Here is a 17,512-nt window from a genome sequence, read left to right on the forward strand (position 1 = left end):
CCAACTTTTTCCCATCTCGTAATCGAGCTGCAGTTTAGTTTAAAGCTGAAGTCTGTCATGTTTTTGTGTTGTTTTTTTACTTTACTGCTTCTTTTGTGCTCATATTGTGCAATCTTGCTATATCTAAACAGTTACCAATCATTGCCACCACCCGTTATGCCATGGATCCTTAAAAGGAGCAGCCAACTATAACAAAAACTGTTTTTGTTCATTTAAAGTGTCCCAAGCTTTATGCAACATGTCCAAACTTCCACTGACCTGTGCACTGATTGCAGGCTCAGGAATAGCATGGAAACTGAAGCACCTGAGTAATATACATATGTGTCCGTACATTTACATCTACAGTGATTTACATTTGGCAGTAACCACTCTGCTCTGGGACTCCATTCTTCTGCTAACACATTCAAGGAAAGCATGGTGACTGTATCAGAGGGGTGGAGGTGGGTTGCAAAGTATCTTCCACAAAATCTGCAGAATAAGCAATGAAAAAACTTACAGGCAAGACAATAAATAAACCGATATTAACTATTTGTCAGTATGTCAGTATTTGCATTTGTAATGGCTTATAAATGTTCAAAAATAAAGAGACAGGAGAAAAAGTCTTTACCATAGTAAGAGTGTTGACATTAAAAAGTTTCTCCACTAGAGGGCAATCTGCAGGTAATCAGAGCACACTTGGGAGAGAATAAACAAGTAAATAAATAACCACTCAAACATTAAGGAAATCTGTTCGCATATTGTATGCCTGAAAGAAAATATCGGCTGATATGTCGGAATATCAGATTTTTAAAATCGCGAGTATTGATATTGATCTTAAAAATCCAATATTGCAGTTATGTTAGTTAAATGGTAAATGGCCTGTATTTATATAGCGCCTTACTAGTCCCTAAGGACCCCAAAGCGCTTTACATATCCAGTCATCCACCCATTCACACACACATTCACACACTGGTGATGGCAAGCTACATTGTAGCCACAGCCACCCTGGGGCGCACTGACAGAGGCAAGGCTGCCGGACACTGGCGCCACCGGGCCCTCTGACCACCACCAGTAGGCAACGGGTGAAGTGTCTTGCCCAAGGACACAACGACCGAGACTGTCCAAGCCAGGGCTCGAACCGGCAACCTTCCGATTACAAGACGAACTCCCAACTCTTGAGCCACGATTGCCCCAGTTTCCAGAGGGAAGGGGGTCAGCATTGCTACCTGATAGCAAAAAGGTCCTATTGCTTCTCTTTTAGACTTATTTTGTGAATGAGCATCCCACCTCATCATGGTACACTGGTGGCATGTCCAATTCAGGATGTAGAAAAAGGATTTGGTGATTTGAAGTTTGCGTTATTTATAATTTTAGGTTTGGTGTTTTAGTCCCAAGCTCTCCTTTGTGCATGTGTCCTTAAATGTGGGCAGTCTAAGTCTATGTCCATGCTGGATTTTGGACATTACACCACCACTTCTTCACTTGTATGACATCGAGTAGGAGCACTCACTGGATCTCCCCCATTATGCTCTGACAGTGGCTGCTGCCAACGATCACAACAAACAAGGCAATCACTATTATTTTCTGTTCTGTGAAGCTCCCGAGCTTGTCAGCTAAAAATCTGTGACCATCTGATTGCATACATCTGTAAGCCTGTGAATTCCTGACAGAGCATTTCTCTGTCCTCGAGCTTCTGCCTCCTCATTATTCTAACAGATGTTTTTCTTCCCTCCCTCAGCCTTCCTGAAGCCAACTCTGCGACACCATCGGACCCTGCGCGGATGAATCCAGGAAAAAGCAAAGAATACGTCACAAAAGAAGAGGAGCTGTACGCCCAATACTTCACTTTCTGACTCGCTAAATCCCAACTGTGTCAAAAAAAGGAAGTAATGGGACAGAGAGCTAAAGTTGGACAGCGATCAAACTGCAGGTTTTCACAGTCATTTGGGCGACATGAATATGAGACGTCCTCTCCTCATTGCAGCACTCCCATCTGTCGTGTGCATTGCTGAGTGAATTTAACCTTAGGGCTTCCATACGTGGTGAGCACGATGAGCAGTGTGGCTTATCAGTGCTTCATCATGAAAGTGTGCATGGCAGAAAGAGGTGACATGAAACATTAGTATACAACGATTTGTCTTTTACATTTATGCCATCTGCTATTCTGCAAAAGTGGCCATTTGTATGAGCTCTCATGCTACCCAATGTGAAGAAAATTACAAGTTAGAAAGAATTAATGTCCTCTGAATTTAAATTTAATAATTTATATTACACTGAAGTTTAAATGCGTGGCATGCTCTGCAGAGATTTCCCAAAGGGAGTAGCATGTTTATTGATGGCGAAGCTGGTGCTTTTAATGATTCCATCTCATTCTTTTAAGATTTACCGGTTGCCAAGCGATGTGAAAATGTATCCTGTTGTATTTAAAATCTACAAATCAATATGAAGACTCTGATTAATAATGAGAGTAACTCTACACGGTGCTTTTTTGAACACCGTTCTTAGGGCTGCAGTTAATTACATTTTAATCTTGATCACAATTTTGGCTCCTAACAGCTAAAATGTATCACCTGCAAATCAAGTGCTCACTGAATCACTGCCTGCATGTGCCAATCACAGCTTCCTGGATTGTTCCTGGATGTAACCTGGACGAGTAACAACAAAACATGAACTACACAGACCAGATGTCAATATAAAATTCAAATGTCCGGCATGCTTTAAGCGGATCATCGTTATCATTATTTGGAAACACTTCAGATTTTTGGTTTTAATTGCTACAAAGCGACACAGCTAACTAACACTAGTGTACAGAATGCAGTAGTTTGTCATGACCCTACAGATGAATCATTAAATCATTAACTCCTTAATGCAAATCCAGAGCACATTTTAATGACCACTAAATCACTGTGACTTTTACTTTCAACAATATATTAAAACTAGAGATGGACCGATCCGATATTACGTATCGGTCCAATACTGACCTAAATTACTGGATTGGATATCGGAGGGAAATAAAAAATGTAATCCGATACGAAGTATCACAAAATCACCTCACAAAACGTGCTACTTGGCGTAACCCAGCTTGTCGCATGGGAGTAGTAGGTGTCACGTGACAGAGCGGCTGTTGTCTGCGAGACCTGTCGGCGGTCTGTTGGCGCATTTGGAGCCTCGGTACATGCTTCCTAACTGCAGCATTTGATCTCAGAGAAAACTATTCCAGAAAAGTAAGTGTGTAAGTTCATCCCTGAATGTTTGCAGAGTATTTCCACGTTAAGCTTAACAACTGATATAGTGAGCCACAGCTGGACTGGCCATTGGAGTTCCATATTGAGGTGAAAAGGCAGCGATTTGTCCGGTACTTCAGCTAGAATTAAAAAAATAGACACAAAGCTGGAGTTATTCTGTCTTTGCTCCACAGTTGCATCTACTTCTCTCATTCGCTCCCCTTCCCTCTCCTGTTATTACTTCAAACATGAAACTGATCATGATCAGCTGATCGGCTTTTCTGTCGCAAGTCCCGTTTTTCTTATTTGTTTATCGCCCACTTTGTGCCAGAAAGAGGAGACCAGCGGGTAAACAACAGCAGCACGTTTAAGCGTGATAAGCTGTTGTTAGAATTTATTTAATATTAATTTCTAGTATCAGCTGATGTTTGCTGGAGCCACAGCTGTAAAGCTGCTGGTCATGATATTGGTTTGGTTATGTGGTGAGAGGGAAACATGAAGATGAAACCAGGAGATGTCCTTACTGAATCATCAGAGCTGAACAGGTGATGGAGAAACAGGTTTACCTTTTAGGTGACAGGAATGAGTTGAAGTTATGAACTGTTTCTGAGAGACAAATAACACCAGGATCCTTTTCTATGTAGCTGACAGCTGGTAACTGTGCAGGGGCGGGTCTAGCAAAGTTTTGTCAGGGGCCAGGTTGGACATTAACAGGGAAAAGGGGGGCACAAGGAAATACTTTTCTTTGTTATGTCATATATTCCTTTTTTAAAATTTTTACAATTCAGTAAGTTATTTTTTTTTAAAACGTTTAAGCAGGATTTTAAACATAAATCACTTAGTTATGTTTAAAAACTTTGAATAAATAATTATCTGAATCTTACAACCAAAGTGGTCATCTGATTAAATGTATAGAAATACATTATTGTATATAGTAACTATTAAGTCTAATATACATCCTAGTAAGCTATAGTACTTTTTCCTTTGGGAAGGTACCATCTGTGCAGTCTGCAATTCTGTTGAAGAAAGATGTTGAATCTATTTAATTATTGTAGAAAAATAATTGATTTCTGTGCATTTGCTTTACACGTGCATTAAAGTTGATTATGTCGATTAAGCATCATGAGGTGGAGGGCGAGGGGTGGTTCCCTAATATTTTTGCTGGGAGTTGGCAACCCTATTAGTTAGGTTGCTTAATATTTCCACTAAGTACTCTTTAAAATACCAGAATAGGGAGGATGGTGTAGGTTTAAATTTATTAGATTGATCAGTGTTGCTGAACTATAAAATGTTTTGGGTGGAGTATATTTTTTGCATACAGGTATAACTGAATAACTTCAGTCTCTTGTTTTTTTAAAACTTGAGTATGAACTTCTACAAAATGCAGCAAGATATTTATAAAAAAAAAAGTTTTATTGATTACAAAATACACTATATCGGATTCATGTCGGTATCGGCAGATATCCAAATTTATGATATCGGAATCGTTATCGGACATTAAAAAGTGGTATCGTGCCATCTCTAATTAAACACACCTTTCACCTTTTGGTCACATCAAAATAAAACAGATGTGACGGTCAACACAAAAGTTTTCAGACATTTTTCATGGTGCATGTTGGAGGTTTATTTTTTCATTTCCAAAAACATAATTTGTTTATCACAATTCAGTGGGCTACATAGTGGAAACAAAAGTATCCATTCTATCACGCTAGTATCAATAGCGGGGTTGGTATCAATACTATCGATGTTTGATGATCCACCCTACCAAAATCAAATCTTTAAAATTAAAAAAGCATTTTAATGTTGGATTCAGTGGGCATTGACTTGATTTTGGAGCCAGCCCCAAGTGGCCATTTGGGGGACTGCTATTTTTACAATTTGGGGAGCTGCTTTGTTATTATTCAGCAGTCTAACTCAATGGGGTTTTTTTCCAACAAATATGATGAAATAACTTAACTGTAATAATCCTTAAATGTTCTGAACCCTTACCGATTTCAAACATTCAGAAAGTTTAGATAAACACTTGGTCTATATAAAATTATCATTTGAGCTCATGTAAATGTTCACGGTGTTGCAGGTACAATTGGTGCGTTAAACAAAGTTTGTCTTCACAGCTCATTAATGTGTCTTACAATTTGTTGTCTGACTAGAAGTGCTTTCAGAGTTCGGACAGGACAAAGTGATAATGCCTTGATACTTGCCTTTAGTCTTTAATACTGTAGGTCCATCTGTTGTATAAATATGCATTTGTCATTCAGACGTGATCTTGAGGGGATTGGCCTTGCTGTTCATTCAAGTTGTGTTTTTGGCATCTGCAGTATGATAAACTGGAGTGCGCCACAATAACGACACCAGCAAAAAGAAAAAGACTAACTTTAGCTTGCTGTCCCAACACTTTGACCGTGTACATACAATAAATGTTTGAAAGTCCTTTTCAGATCTCTGAGCTATCTGAGGGGTGCTTGATTTACCACTTCAGACGCCTCAACAGTCTCAGGAGGGGAAACATCAAGGTAAAGTGAATCAAGCACCCCTTATCTTTTTATTATTCAAGTATTTATATTGTAATAAGCTACTGTTTTTCTACGGTCTGTTTGTGACAATGGTAGCCCTGAGACGTTCAGAGGAAGAGTTCTGTCAGCGACACGCAGACATTGGTTGACTCCTAGAAACTTTTTTAATGCCAAGGAGTGTTTAGTTCATTACCAGCTAGGAGTTTGTGTCAGTGGCACAACTCTTGTTGCTGCACGTCTCTGCCTGCAGAGCAGACCGTAGAGCATGTGAAAACAGGAACACTATCATAATGCTGCTGTTGCTCACTTGAAATCTTTTCTTTGGTGTACTGTCTTGTTTTTTTGTTTCGTTTTTTGTTTTTTTTTACTTGACTTGAAAGTTTACATAGTTCCTTGTGATGAAGTCCATTCAGTAATCTGTACAGTTTCCAAACTGCATGGTCGTCATCAGCCTGAAAGAGGCTCTATTTGTTACTTCTTAAAAAGCGGATGGAGACAGTAATCTGAAGAGCTTACTTCCTCTCACAGTGACACCGCCGGGTTCCACCTAACCACAGAGACACGTTTCAGCTCAGTGTGATCGATGATCGATGCTCGTCTTCCATAACAGGCTCGACTGAGGCTGCAGGTTTCAGGAAGTGTTTGGTCTTTCACCGTTTGAATTCATTCTTTAGGTGATGTAGGACGGGGGCAGATGAAAGGAAAAATCAACACCGAGTGTCATAATAGAACAATCTGTTGTGTGTGTAAAACTTATATATATTAATTCCATTTTAAAGTCTTTGCATATATTTGAAAGAAAGATTTAAGCAAAGGTTTATATTAACTTTGCTTTTGACTGGAAACTCCCAGTTTAAGATTATCTGTACCTCTGGGACTCACTTATTGACTTGTTTTGTCTTGCATCTCATGTGTTTGTTGGGTTTTTTTTCTGAGCCTGGCACAATAATTTCCAAGATTGTCATTCCCATCTCCTGGCTGGGGTTTCTGAGCTGGGCACACATTTAGTTTCAGTTAATTATGAACGCAGTCTGGACTGACTGTACAAGAAGAGAACAGGCATGACCCATGATAAATCATTGCGTTCATATTAAGATTTTTTTTTTTAAATAATTATAATATTAGTGTCACCAGCGATCAGTCCTATCAGGGACGCAGAGGCCTTGTATTTACTTAAAACATCACTCCTATCTAAATTTACCCCAACTGCAGATTGTGGAAGCAGTCTATAATACCCTCAGTTTTTTAGTATGTGTGTGTAAGGTGTAAAAACTTTCATTTGTCAACGAAGCTTCTATAATGTGTGACATGTTGTGGAAAACTCATATTGTGAGAGTAGATGTTTGCAATCTGTCCATGAGGAGAAAGGTCCTCGATTATTAGTTCTCGCTGTCTCTCGAAGACCAGAATTGGCTCCAGAAGGTCTCATGTTTCTGCTCTCAGTGAAGCAACTACCAAGCATAAACAAGAAAAGCAATAATCAGTAATCAGCTCTTTTTTTGCGTGATATATATGTGTGTATCCATTTTCCTTTGCTCGTAATCATCATTCTGTTTTTGAATGTCCTTTAAGATCACACTACCCTTGATATCTGCAGATGCTCAGAGTTCAGGTGTAGTTAGTGGATCATTCATAAGAAACACTCAGTGTTCTTTCATTCTGCTCACTTAGGTGTATTTACCAAGCGTGACTGAAAGCAAGCTCGCAATTACAGCCTGGTCTATATCAATCTTCTCGTTTGATTGAAGCTAATATGACAGACAGGCTGTCTCATTAAAGTGAAGAGTTAAACACTTCCTGAAACCAGATTGAGACATGGTTGTCTGTATTTGTGGCATATGGGAAGGATGGCAAAAATGAGCCATTACATAAAGGAATGTGACAGAAAGTACTGCAGAGCATTCTGTGGCTGACCCTGATTCATTTTCATCAGGTTGAGAAAATAGATTTCTATAAACAGAGAACTGATCAAATGAGAAGTTTGGCGGTGGCGGCATAGTGTCCAACTGTCCCATATGACAAGAATGCAGCGTCATGACACCGAGGCTTTAGTTACGCCGAATGTCATCATTAATTACACTAAAAGGTCCCACTGTAAATACTGACCCATGACAAACCCCAGCAACGGACCAATACGTGAACGTAAACTGGCCATATCCTTCCTGGGATCCTGGCCACGGTACACCGAACCACAGCTGGTTCGTTCCTCCATGCACACTGTGAAGATTTATTCAGATAACTCTGCTTTGAAATCTCCATCCAACAATGCAGAAGCCTTCTGTTTCTTCTTAGAGCTAAGTTCTAATACATTTTCCTCACAATCACATCTGATTTTACTGCCTCTCCTTTCATTTTGCTTGAGCTCACAGCTCTTTCACTCTTTCAGTGCACACTTTAGTTGCATTGTTAACCCCAGCTGCAACCAAGAGGCACACCTTGGGGGACTGTCCTGATAGTTAGAAGATTGTTCCGGCACTTAGAGGCGTTTCACTCTCCAATCAGTTTTAAATTATTATACTATGGTTTAAAATCATAGAGAGACTTGAAAAATGCTCAAGAGAGGTAGCCGGTGGCTTGAAGCAGCTGTTGAGGAAGTAGTCAAAGATTTAATTCTTAGAAAATGATTTTCCTCATCAAGAGGAATTTTTCTGTTTGTTGCACAATTTATTTTTTTTTAAATTGTTTTCTGAGCACTTTACGGACTTTTTGTCCATGTTTGTTTGAAAGTTGAGACGTGGAGATCGTTCAGCAGTTTCACCAGGTCCATTAAGTGGTATTTCTGGAGTTCTCAGATGTTCATATAGACGAATCCAGAACTAAATGGACATTATGGTGAGACTGATTAATTTTAATGAATGAACATATGGTACGGTCCTTTAAGTTTGACGTTATTTAGTGGTTTGACATAACCTAAAGGGATTATTTATTTATTTATTGCTGTTTTGTTTTTAGATTCAACATTATGTCCGTGTATTTGGTTTTGTCATTAAATGTACTATTTGTTTTGTACATTTTTTGTATATGCTTATATATTACTTTACTGAGTTGATACTTTAATTTGTTCTTACATGTCCTGCCTCTTCCATTACACATTTTCTTGGCTAATATAAGATATTGTCTTTAAAATTTTAGCTTTTCAAAATGAATTGGGATTCCTTGGTAATATCAAGCAGCCATTGGAGACCCATAGAAACTGCAGAATCTGCAGAGAAATTGAAGTAAGTCTGGCATCGGTCCAGTTACAGGTAAATACAACAAATGTGTTGCACTTTGTAACAACTGAATTAAAAAGTAAATTAATGTCTCCCCTGTAATCTGTCACCTAATGATGTCTGTCTTGTCATTCTTTTGGAAGTAAAAAATATATACCAGTAATAACAATAACAATATTTATTTATATTTATATTAATTTCTGTTGTATGTTACAAAACAGTAAAATTATGATTGTGAGATAAAAAGCTGTTGTTGTGCAATTCTTATAAGATTTGTGTTGAATCTACATCTAAATATTAATGGTACTTTTTTGTACTCTGCACATATCTGAACTTGCAGTATTTGAGGATTTTGAAATACACAATTGGATATTACAGATATTTGTCTTTTCTGTTTCTATAAAAAAGAAAAAGTAATTTAGATCTTTTTACTTTTGTAAGCCACCAAATGAGGAACTTACTTTGGCTAGCTGCTAGCATGCACTGTATGCTAGGTTAGAAAAAGTTGGGGACAACTGCTCTTTACTTTTTTACTTATATAAACATGTCTTTTTATATTTGTTTAAGACTGCAAAGCATTTTTCAGTTGTTATTTAACCTACATATGTAGATTTTTAAATGTCAACACTTTTTTCAGAGTCTTGTTTTTTTTTCAGTGGCCATGACAAAAGCTAGCAGATTTTGTTGCTAACACTATGCTCAAAACAATTGTTCGGCATATGGTGTTCAGATTTATTGTTTTTTTGATTGACACTACAAGTAACTATGATCCAGTTAAGACAACAAATGGTGAAACAACTAAGAGAAAACTGGTCGAAGGAGATTTTCAGAAGGCTTTTTCACCCAGGTATTTTTCAACATTACTGAAATTATTACGGAAATTATCCATCTATAAACATTAATATGCATATTCTCAATATGTTTTGGGGCTTAAAAATCAAACATTTCTTCAGACTTGCAGACTGTTTTTCACAATAATAATAATAATAATGAATAATGTAATGAGTGTTTTTAAGCATTACTGATAAATCAATGCATTTTTTCAATTTCTGAGTATTTGCTAAATAGAACATCTATAATAAATGAGTAAATGAAACAACATTTAAATTTTTTTTAAATAGAATTCAATTCACATCTGGGTAAATAGTCCCTTGGCTGTGGGTGGCAGTGGAGATTTCTCTATGTTCTGGTGATCGCAGGTCAAGAGAAAACAAGCTCTTGGATGTAGGCAGGCGTTCAAAGAGCTGTAAAACCAAAACAGTATGCACATGGACTCTACGGACAGATAAACACAAAGGATTTCACTTAAGTCAGACGCTACTTTTAATTGTTTTGACATGCAGTTTATTTGGTGTTCCACAGTTTAAAAATCAGGTGGAAGTTTTTCTAACGTACATACAAGACAACAAAAAACAACTAATTCATACTCACCTATGTGCATCTCATTTTTTTTAAACATTTTTAGTCATAGTACGTTTCAAAAGCAATGACATGATTTTATAATTAGGTATTTTATTCCAGCGCTGAAAACAAACAGAGTCTAGCTGCAGTAAAGAAAGTGGCACTACGTGTAATCACACCATGCAAAGTGAGCTTTCTTTCACAACTGATAGTGTATAGACTGCATGTACCTGTAAAGCAAACCTTTCACTGTCACTTTCAGGCTGTGCTTCACACACGCTCGTTAAAGGTCTGCAGTACTTAGAAACGTTCCTAAGTATCATATCAAGTATGTTTATATATGTTAATTAAGAGTAAGAAACGCACTGAATAAAATGGCAGACATGCTGCACCTTTGGGAGTGAGCTGACTGGCTCAGCATTATTAGTTCAGACAGTGATAACAGAGCTTCATTTTATAAATAATGCCATGTATATTTAAGATATGTGTCAAATTTCTCAGCAGAATTGATGAAAAACAGGGTAAAAATAATTTTACATTTAAAATGATCCACCATGTCTTTTGTGATTTAACCACTGGGCGGCGCCAGAGGTTGAAATTTCAATAGAATTCCAAATTTTTTAATTTTTTCATCTTCTTCTCTTCTGAAGACGTCCTCAGTGAAGAAATCTGAGTGTCAGTGATAGTGAAACCAGTAGGTTTACATTGTTAGGCGAAAGCAGGTTTAGCAGCGTATGTAAGTGAATTGTAGCCTCCATGATTGGGTCTATGCCCATCTGTTGTAACTGTGGACCAATAAAGAGGGGCAACAACTCAACTACTCAACGGACATCACACATGGCAGCTTTTCTAGGGCAGCAACATTACATTTTGAGGCTCATCTCAGACTTTCTCCCTGCTACCTTTTGCTAAACTTGTGTTGCTGAAAGCTTCTTTTTTTTTTAAACAATAAGCAGTTTCAGGAAACCTCAGCGAAACCTCAGTGTTTTCCTGGTTTCTGTCAGCGGCACACCAAGAAAGACGTGAAAACGCTCATGGAAAAAAAACATTTCCAGCCTGTTTATCTTTCTGCTGGGGGGTTTGGGTTGGGCGGGGGTTTACAGGAAGTAAAGGGGGGCAGGCTTGTGGGAAATAGAAGTCAAACATTGGTGATGTATTGATATTTCAGCATCGCTGCACTTACTCGTGCTTATGCGTGCATGGCGGGAGTCGCTGTCTTCTGCAAGCGAGCACAGTGTGAATCTGAATGAGCAGCAGGAAGAGGTGAAGGTTACAAACTGCTGGAGTCGGGTCACTTTTGATCGTTCCCTTGAGACACAAACAGCGCAGCTGATTCCCGATCAGCTCCCACATCACCCTTGAGCTTTGCTGTGAGTTGAGAGTTTGGCCAATGCCTCTGTGATCCTTCCCTGCGCCTTGCTGGTAAACGGGGTTAAGCTGATACATGCCAATTATATTATTGCTTCATATCTTTTTTTAAAAATAGATCTGCATGTATCAGTGAAACCCTCATCTTTGCCCAAACTCTCTCTCTGCACGTGTCTCTCAGCTGCTCAGCAGGACGATGATGTAGATGAGAAGCAGGCAGATGAGGATGAGGGTGAAGTTGACGAACAGCTCCTGCAGGTTCCTCTTGGTCTGCGGGTTCACCTCGATCTGAGACGCTCGGCGAATGGCCGATTTGGTCATGTGCTGAACGCGCTCCATGGAGGCCGGTTACAGTTTGATCCGCTCGATTGGGAGGCGAGGGAGTTCAGGTCAGGCTGCTGGGGCCTGTTGTTGTAGAGATGGGGGGGAGGTGTTGATCTGAAGATGAGCTCGGGTCAGATGGCAGTCACTTTATCTTCTCCTTTCTAGTGGTGAAATAAAAAAAGACTGTTAAACACACATGAAAAATGGGATTTCAGAATCACCCCAGGCCCTCGTCCCCTCATGTGACCTTTCCATATCAGCACTACAGAGTGTGATGATAAGACGGGTGCTCAAGAGGCGCCAGCTGAGGCCTGATGATGTGTTAAGCTGGAGTGTAGTCTGAGTGGCGGCAAGACAACTGTCATGACCACAGTCCTGGGACATGTTTGCAAAGAGGGAGGAGGAAACAAAAGAAGTTTTTCATGACTTTATAATATGTTTTGTCCTCCCTCTGTCATTACATCCCTATCAGCTGGGGGTCGTAGATTGTAAGCAGAGTGCGTAAGCAGGAAATAAAAGCACATCACACAGTGCAGCTGCAGGCTCTCGACACTGGCTTAAATCCCCCTTTGTCATCTGATCTGTGACTTTCCCCAGATCAGAGGCACCGTGACAAGGTCACCGTGCTCTCGCATTAGAGGCTCCTGCACACAGCGAAAAAAAAGAAAAGAAAAATCTTCCCACTTGTGCATCGGCTGTGCCAAGTTCTTTTTAACAAGATTAAAATCCACGCAGGCGCACCCCTGCTGGGTACATTGTACATTACATCCCACATTACAAAAAGAGGCTCAGCAATCTACACACAGCTTAGGAACCTGAGGGGTGGCGCTAAAGGAAACGTGCCCCATACTGCATATATTATGACTTATGCTTATGATACTTGAATTGCACTTTCAAACTCTAATGTGCCATTTTTATTTAAAAAAAAATCTTGTTTCCTTGTGTCTGTAAAAATAAAAATAAAAAGGCAGCCATGGCTATTTTTAATCATTTCACTTTTGTTCCTTCCACCCCCGTAATCTTCCTCTGAGTCACTCATTATCACTTCACATGTTGACACTTGAGCACACAGTTTCTCAAACCCCACGGGTTAACTCTCCAGCTCGCTTGCTTCAGACCTCACTGAAGTGGAGCGTAGAGTGGCTCTGGAAGAAGGAGGTTTGAGGGGTCTGATTTCTGGAGTGATCGACCGGTACACGGTCGTGTCTTAGCTTTAGATGACCTGTGTGTGGAGGCGTACTGACAGAGTTCATTAATTCAGCGTATTAACCTGATTAAAGAGTACATATGGTGTTTAATCAACACAAGCAATCACTGTTACTCATAAATCCTTCAAAGTCTCTGTATGTCCTCGAACAAATGCACCAAGAATGATCAGAAAGTAATCATGCTGAACTTTTCCTGTCATCTGTTTATGAGTTTTCTTCTTTTCTTCCACCTCACAGAAGCAGCCAGCGAAACTCCTCTTCCTATCAGTGTGAAGAGGTTTAACTACACATTGAACCCCTGACATATATAAACGAGGAGTGGTTTCAACAGTACGTCTCTTTATCTACGTGATAAAATAATGCTGCTGTAGTAAATGAAAGAAATCTGTCTGTGCTGAGTCTGTGCTTAGACAAATCTGGTCCTCAGGCCTTATCTTTGACACCCATGATTTAGAGCGTTTGCGTTCAGTCTGGACTTTTAAACTCATTAGATTCTAAATATTTTGCTCCACATAGAAGTAGCCTTTGGCTTTATCAGCTGTGGAGCTTCAGGGTGGCCTGAAAGGGTCAGGCTGAAAGTCCTGTTTGGTTTGGGTAAACAGGTGGCGCTCTTTCAGCTCATTATTTGTGGTTAAGGGCTATTGTTTTGAGGTATTTTCTGTAAGCACAACACCTCAAAATGTTTTGTATTCATGCTGGTAAAACGTTGTATGGGTGTAGAGCGGGGTCATGTCGTCCACTGAGGTCTTCAAGGTCAACTCAAAGATTTATTGGTTGAAAATCAACAAAAAGCCTTAAAACTTACTGAAAACGTACTGATTCTTACAAGTCAACATATAAAAAGTACAGTATAAAGATTTAAAATGTCTTGTCACATTTGACCTCTGACCTCTTCTTCAAGGTCAGCAGATTGATCTGAAGGTCAAAGTGCTAATAATGCTAAATAGAACTGTGACAATGACAGAAAGCTTTCAGACTGACACAACTATGCTTTTTGAGTACAGTTGATACAGGTTATAAAATAACTCTTTAAATACACGTGCAATCCTCCTGAATACGTATTATGTTTGGCGTTTCTTTTTTAAACCAAATAAACTTTTTTTTCACTTCGTATTTATCACTAAAAATGTCAATTTTTACTAAACAGTAAAATGAAATCTACACATCTCTGTGTATTTCCTCAGCTCCATCTAGTGGTCTGCAGACAAACTGCTTGGACTGAAGCAATCAAGAAAAATCTTTGCTTGTGCGTCTTCTGCACAGACAGTTTGTATTCTGGGCTTCCCTCTGACAGCAGCTCAAACTACACCTAAAGAAATTAATATTCATCCGTCCCGGTGTTTCCCTGCCCGGCTCTGTTCCTCTCAATCATCCTGTGCCCGAGGTCATGAGCCTTCCACTCATCTGTCTCTCCTCCGTGCCTCCTTTTCTCACTTTTTATATGAGAAATTGACATTTTTGTGCAGCTTGTAGTTTGATCTTTGAGGTGAAATTACATTCACTCTGTATGTCAGTCTGCACACCGCATGTCTGATAACAAGCGAGCCAACGCTGCTCAGCTTCATCCTCGGCTGGTCAGCCAGGCTGTGCTTTTCTGTCTTGTGTCTAGAGTGCAAATAACCCTCATTTGCACTGCATGAAATTAATGAAAATGAAATGTTGACAGTAGATATAAAGCTTTCCTCTTTTTTGGTCCACATAGGCACACCTACACCCTGATGCAGTGCATTCATCTATTTTCTTATTTTCAGCAAACTCTTTCCTACTTTGCTTCTTAGCCTGTAGCCTGTGGAGAAGGCCCCAAAAAGTAAGCAGTAGATCATTTGGGTGATATTATTTTTCCTCCTGCAGTTTCAGTAAAGCAGGTTAGGAAATGAACCCAAGAAGAATCTATGTTTTCATTCTGCTGCTACTTTTAAAATGTATCTAATAGGCCTCATGCAAAAAACACAGTCCATTTAATCATTTGATTGTATTTACCGTGCAAAGCTCGAGGAGAAGCCTCTTTTTATTTTTAGATTATCACCGTTAAAGTGCAGATTGCTCCTCTGGGCTGCTGAAAGGACCGCATTGTCCTATAAACACAATCAGCTGTTGTTAGCCGTTCTTGCCAAGCATTAGATTTCTCCAGTGTGACCAACACAGAAGTGGAAAATAATGGTGCTGATGTTACTGGTAATAAAGTTTTTAGAGATGGAAATAGTTTATAAATAAACTGAAATTTTTCTCCTGTGAGTTTTGTCGCTGTGTGCCAGATCGCGCAGGTACACGCACGCCACTTTTTGCCCACTTTAGAGTCTAAAGTGACGCTAAAAATAAGTCATTAGCGATGCTTTTTGTCTTTGCAATCAATGTCAGCACTTGCAAGAGAGGTAGCTGGTTGGCATTTCCTCTTAGAAAATGATTGACAGCTGTGAAGTATGTAGGTTAGACAGATGCATAGGCTTACTGATGTTGACCTGCTACTCTAATTGGGTCATGGCTAGCTGCGCCCACTCTTTGATAGCAGCTGTTGGGAGCCAATACCTCACATAAATCACTTTAAATTTGGGGGCATATATATATATTACTCTAAAACATTAAATAGATATAGTGTCTGAATATAGGCGTAATTATACGTCTATTAAAACAACAACATAATGTCAAAAAATTTAAGGACTTTATCATAAATATACATATGTAACAATATATACATGTGTAAAATTGCATTGTATAGCATGATATAAACATAGTTCGTTTCACAGTCTTAAATATAATTTATTTCTTTTTTACCAACTGTTTTTTGTATTTGTCACATGTCAGAAAGAAAATCTTACCACCCTCTTCTTTCTAGTGTTGCCTTTTTATGCGTAACTCGCTCCATGTCTCCTTGAGAGGTCATTGTGAAGTAAAGATACATCTAAAAGTAGCTTAAAAATCTTCCTCTTATTATTTTTTAATGGAAAGGCATCTAGAAATAGAATAAGATTATCAAATGGAGCAAAAACAAAGAAAAAAGAAATACAGTGAATTCTCCTGGACCACACTGGGAAATATTGTATATCGTACTGTAGCATTAAGTATTATTAAGATAGAGTTGATTTGACTCCTGAGTGCTTTTAAATGAAATCATGTGTTTGAGATAGGAATTTAAGAGGCTGGGATGAGTGTTTATCCCTCTGGGAGTTTTAGCCCAGTCCCTGTTCCCCTGCTTCTTTCTACAAAGCTTTATTTACTGTAAGTGAGCAGTGACTTTATAAGAAGCAGTGATTCACATCGTGCTCCTTAATATCTTAACATCAAACATCTCCTGTAACCGTTTAACTTCTGCAAGTACAAATGTCCTTTATGTCCCCAACCAGTTAAGTACCTGACTCAAATAACTAATCTCAGCTACCAATAATAATACGTTTTAATGACTCTTCTTATCACAAGATCCACCCTACTGGGCTTTTATCCTGTCTGTATCATCATTTATCATCATCGACTCTCTGTCAGCCTTCCTAAGGAGCAGCTCAGAGGATGCTGGCTCTTACCTGTCAGATGAGAAGAGAGCTGGTTGGAGTTTGAGAGAGAAATGTCAGATATGCCGTCCTCTCCAAGGCTGTAAACACAGTGAGAGATGGAGAGGGAGGGAGGGAGGGGAGAAATAAAGGAGAGAGAGAGAAAGAGGCAGGACATCCCAGCAAAGATTTCAAGAGAGTGGGGATACCAAATTTGCATTAGGGCTTCTGAATTATACATGCAGCCACCGGCACGTACTGCTGCATTTCAGGGTTCAAGTTTGGGTGAGAGTTCTGAAAGCTGAGATTGTGAGGTCATTCCCTCGTTTAAAACAACTCAGTCATATACACAGACGTTACAGTATTTTTTGTTTCTGGCTCCGTAATAGATCCAGTATTACTGTTCATTTAAGAGTTTTCAGGGAAAGCATGGTAATGCTCTTAAGCTCTCTGGGCTGAATGGCTAACGTATTAGCCACACTCCTAGAGCAGATTTCTTTTCTGGGAAAATTTTTTGGGAAATGTGGAAGCCTGCTTTAGAAAGACACCAGTACTGATGCACTGTGCCCATCTGAGAAGAAAGAGATGCTTTATGTGTTACTGCCATGCCACTTTATCCTTTGTTTAATGCATTAATGACGTGGCTGCTGGGAGGGGCCAAACACGTCCCTGCGATCACTTGAAATCTGGCTTCCGATCAAATACCACACCTAGACCATCCCTATTGTCTTCATTATCCTGGCAGCCTGATATACACTTGGCACATGTGTTGTACTTTTGAACAGCTGATGACACCTCTAA

The 17,512-nt window shown here is 39.3% G+C and overlaps 2 protein-coding genes across 3 annotated transcripts in view; one reads left to right on the forward strand and one right to left on the reverse strand.

The window, feature by feature from the left end:
- The window catches only part of LOC146547891 (protein FAM184A-like), an 80,291-nt gene extending 71,117 nt beyond the window's left edge, over positions 1-9,174 (forward strand). For both annotated transcript variants that reach the window (XM_085263723.1, XM_085263722.1), the window contains one exon: positions 1,718-9,174. In XM_085263723.1, coding sequence (XP_085119849.1) covers positions 1,718-1,726 — 9 coding nt within the window. In that variant the 3' untranslated portion in view covers positions 1,727-9,174. The remainder of the gene's footprint in view (positions 1-1,717) is intronic.
- Positions 9,175-10,249: 1,075 nt separating this feature from the next.
- pln2 (phospholamban 2) lies at positions 10,250-17,226 on the reverse strand. The gene is made up of 2 exons (XM_085263724.1): positions 16,745-17,226; positions 10,250-12,182 (listed from the first exon to the last, which is right to left on the reverse strand). Exon 2 carries the CDS (start codon positions 12,034-12,036, stop codon positions 11,875-11,877), a length of 162 nt encoding a protein of 53 aa, XP_085119850.1. The 5' UTR covers positions 12,037-12,182; positions 16,745-17,226; the 3' UTR covers positions 10,250-11,874.
- Between the last annotated feature and the right edge of the window lie 286 nt (positions 17,227-17,512).

Source organism: Mchenga conophoros, linkage group LG23 (assembly GCF_057382185.1).
Source record: "Mchenga conophoros isolate Kocher_MC1m ecotype Shallow Benthic linkage group LG23, M_conophoros_male_GT1.1, whole genome shotgun sequence".
NCBI classification, from domain to species: Eukaryota; Metazoa; Chordata; class Actinopteri; order Cichliformes; family Cichlidae; genus Mchenga; species Mchenga conophoros.

Excerpts from the sequence above, each read along its gene's own strand:
- pln2 (XM_085263724.1), bottom strand. The coding sequence starts at position 12,036 with ATGGAGCGCGTTCAGCACATGACCAAATCGGCCATTCGCCGAGCGTCT.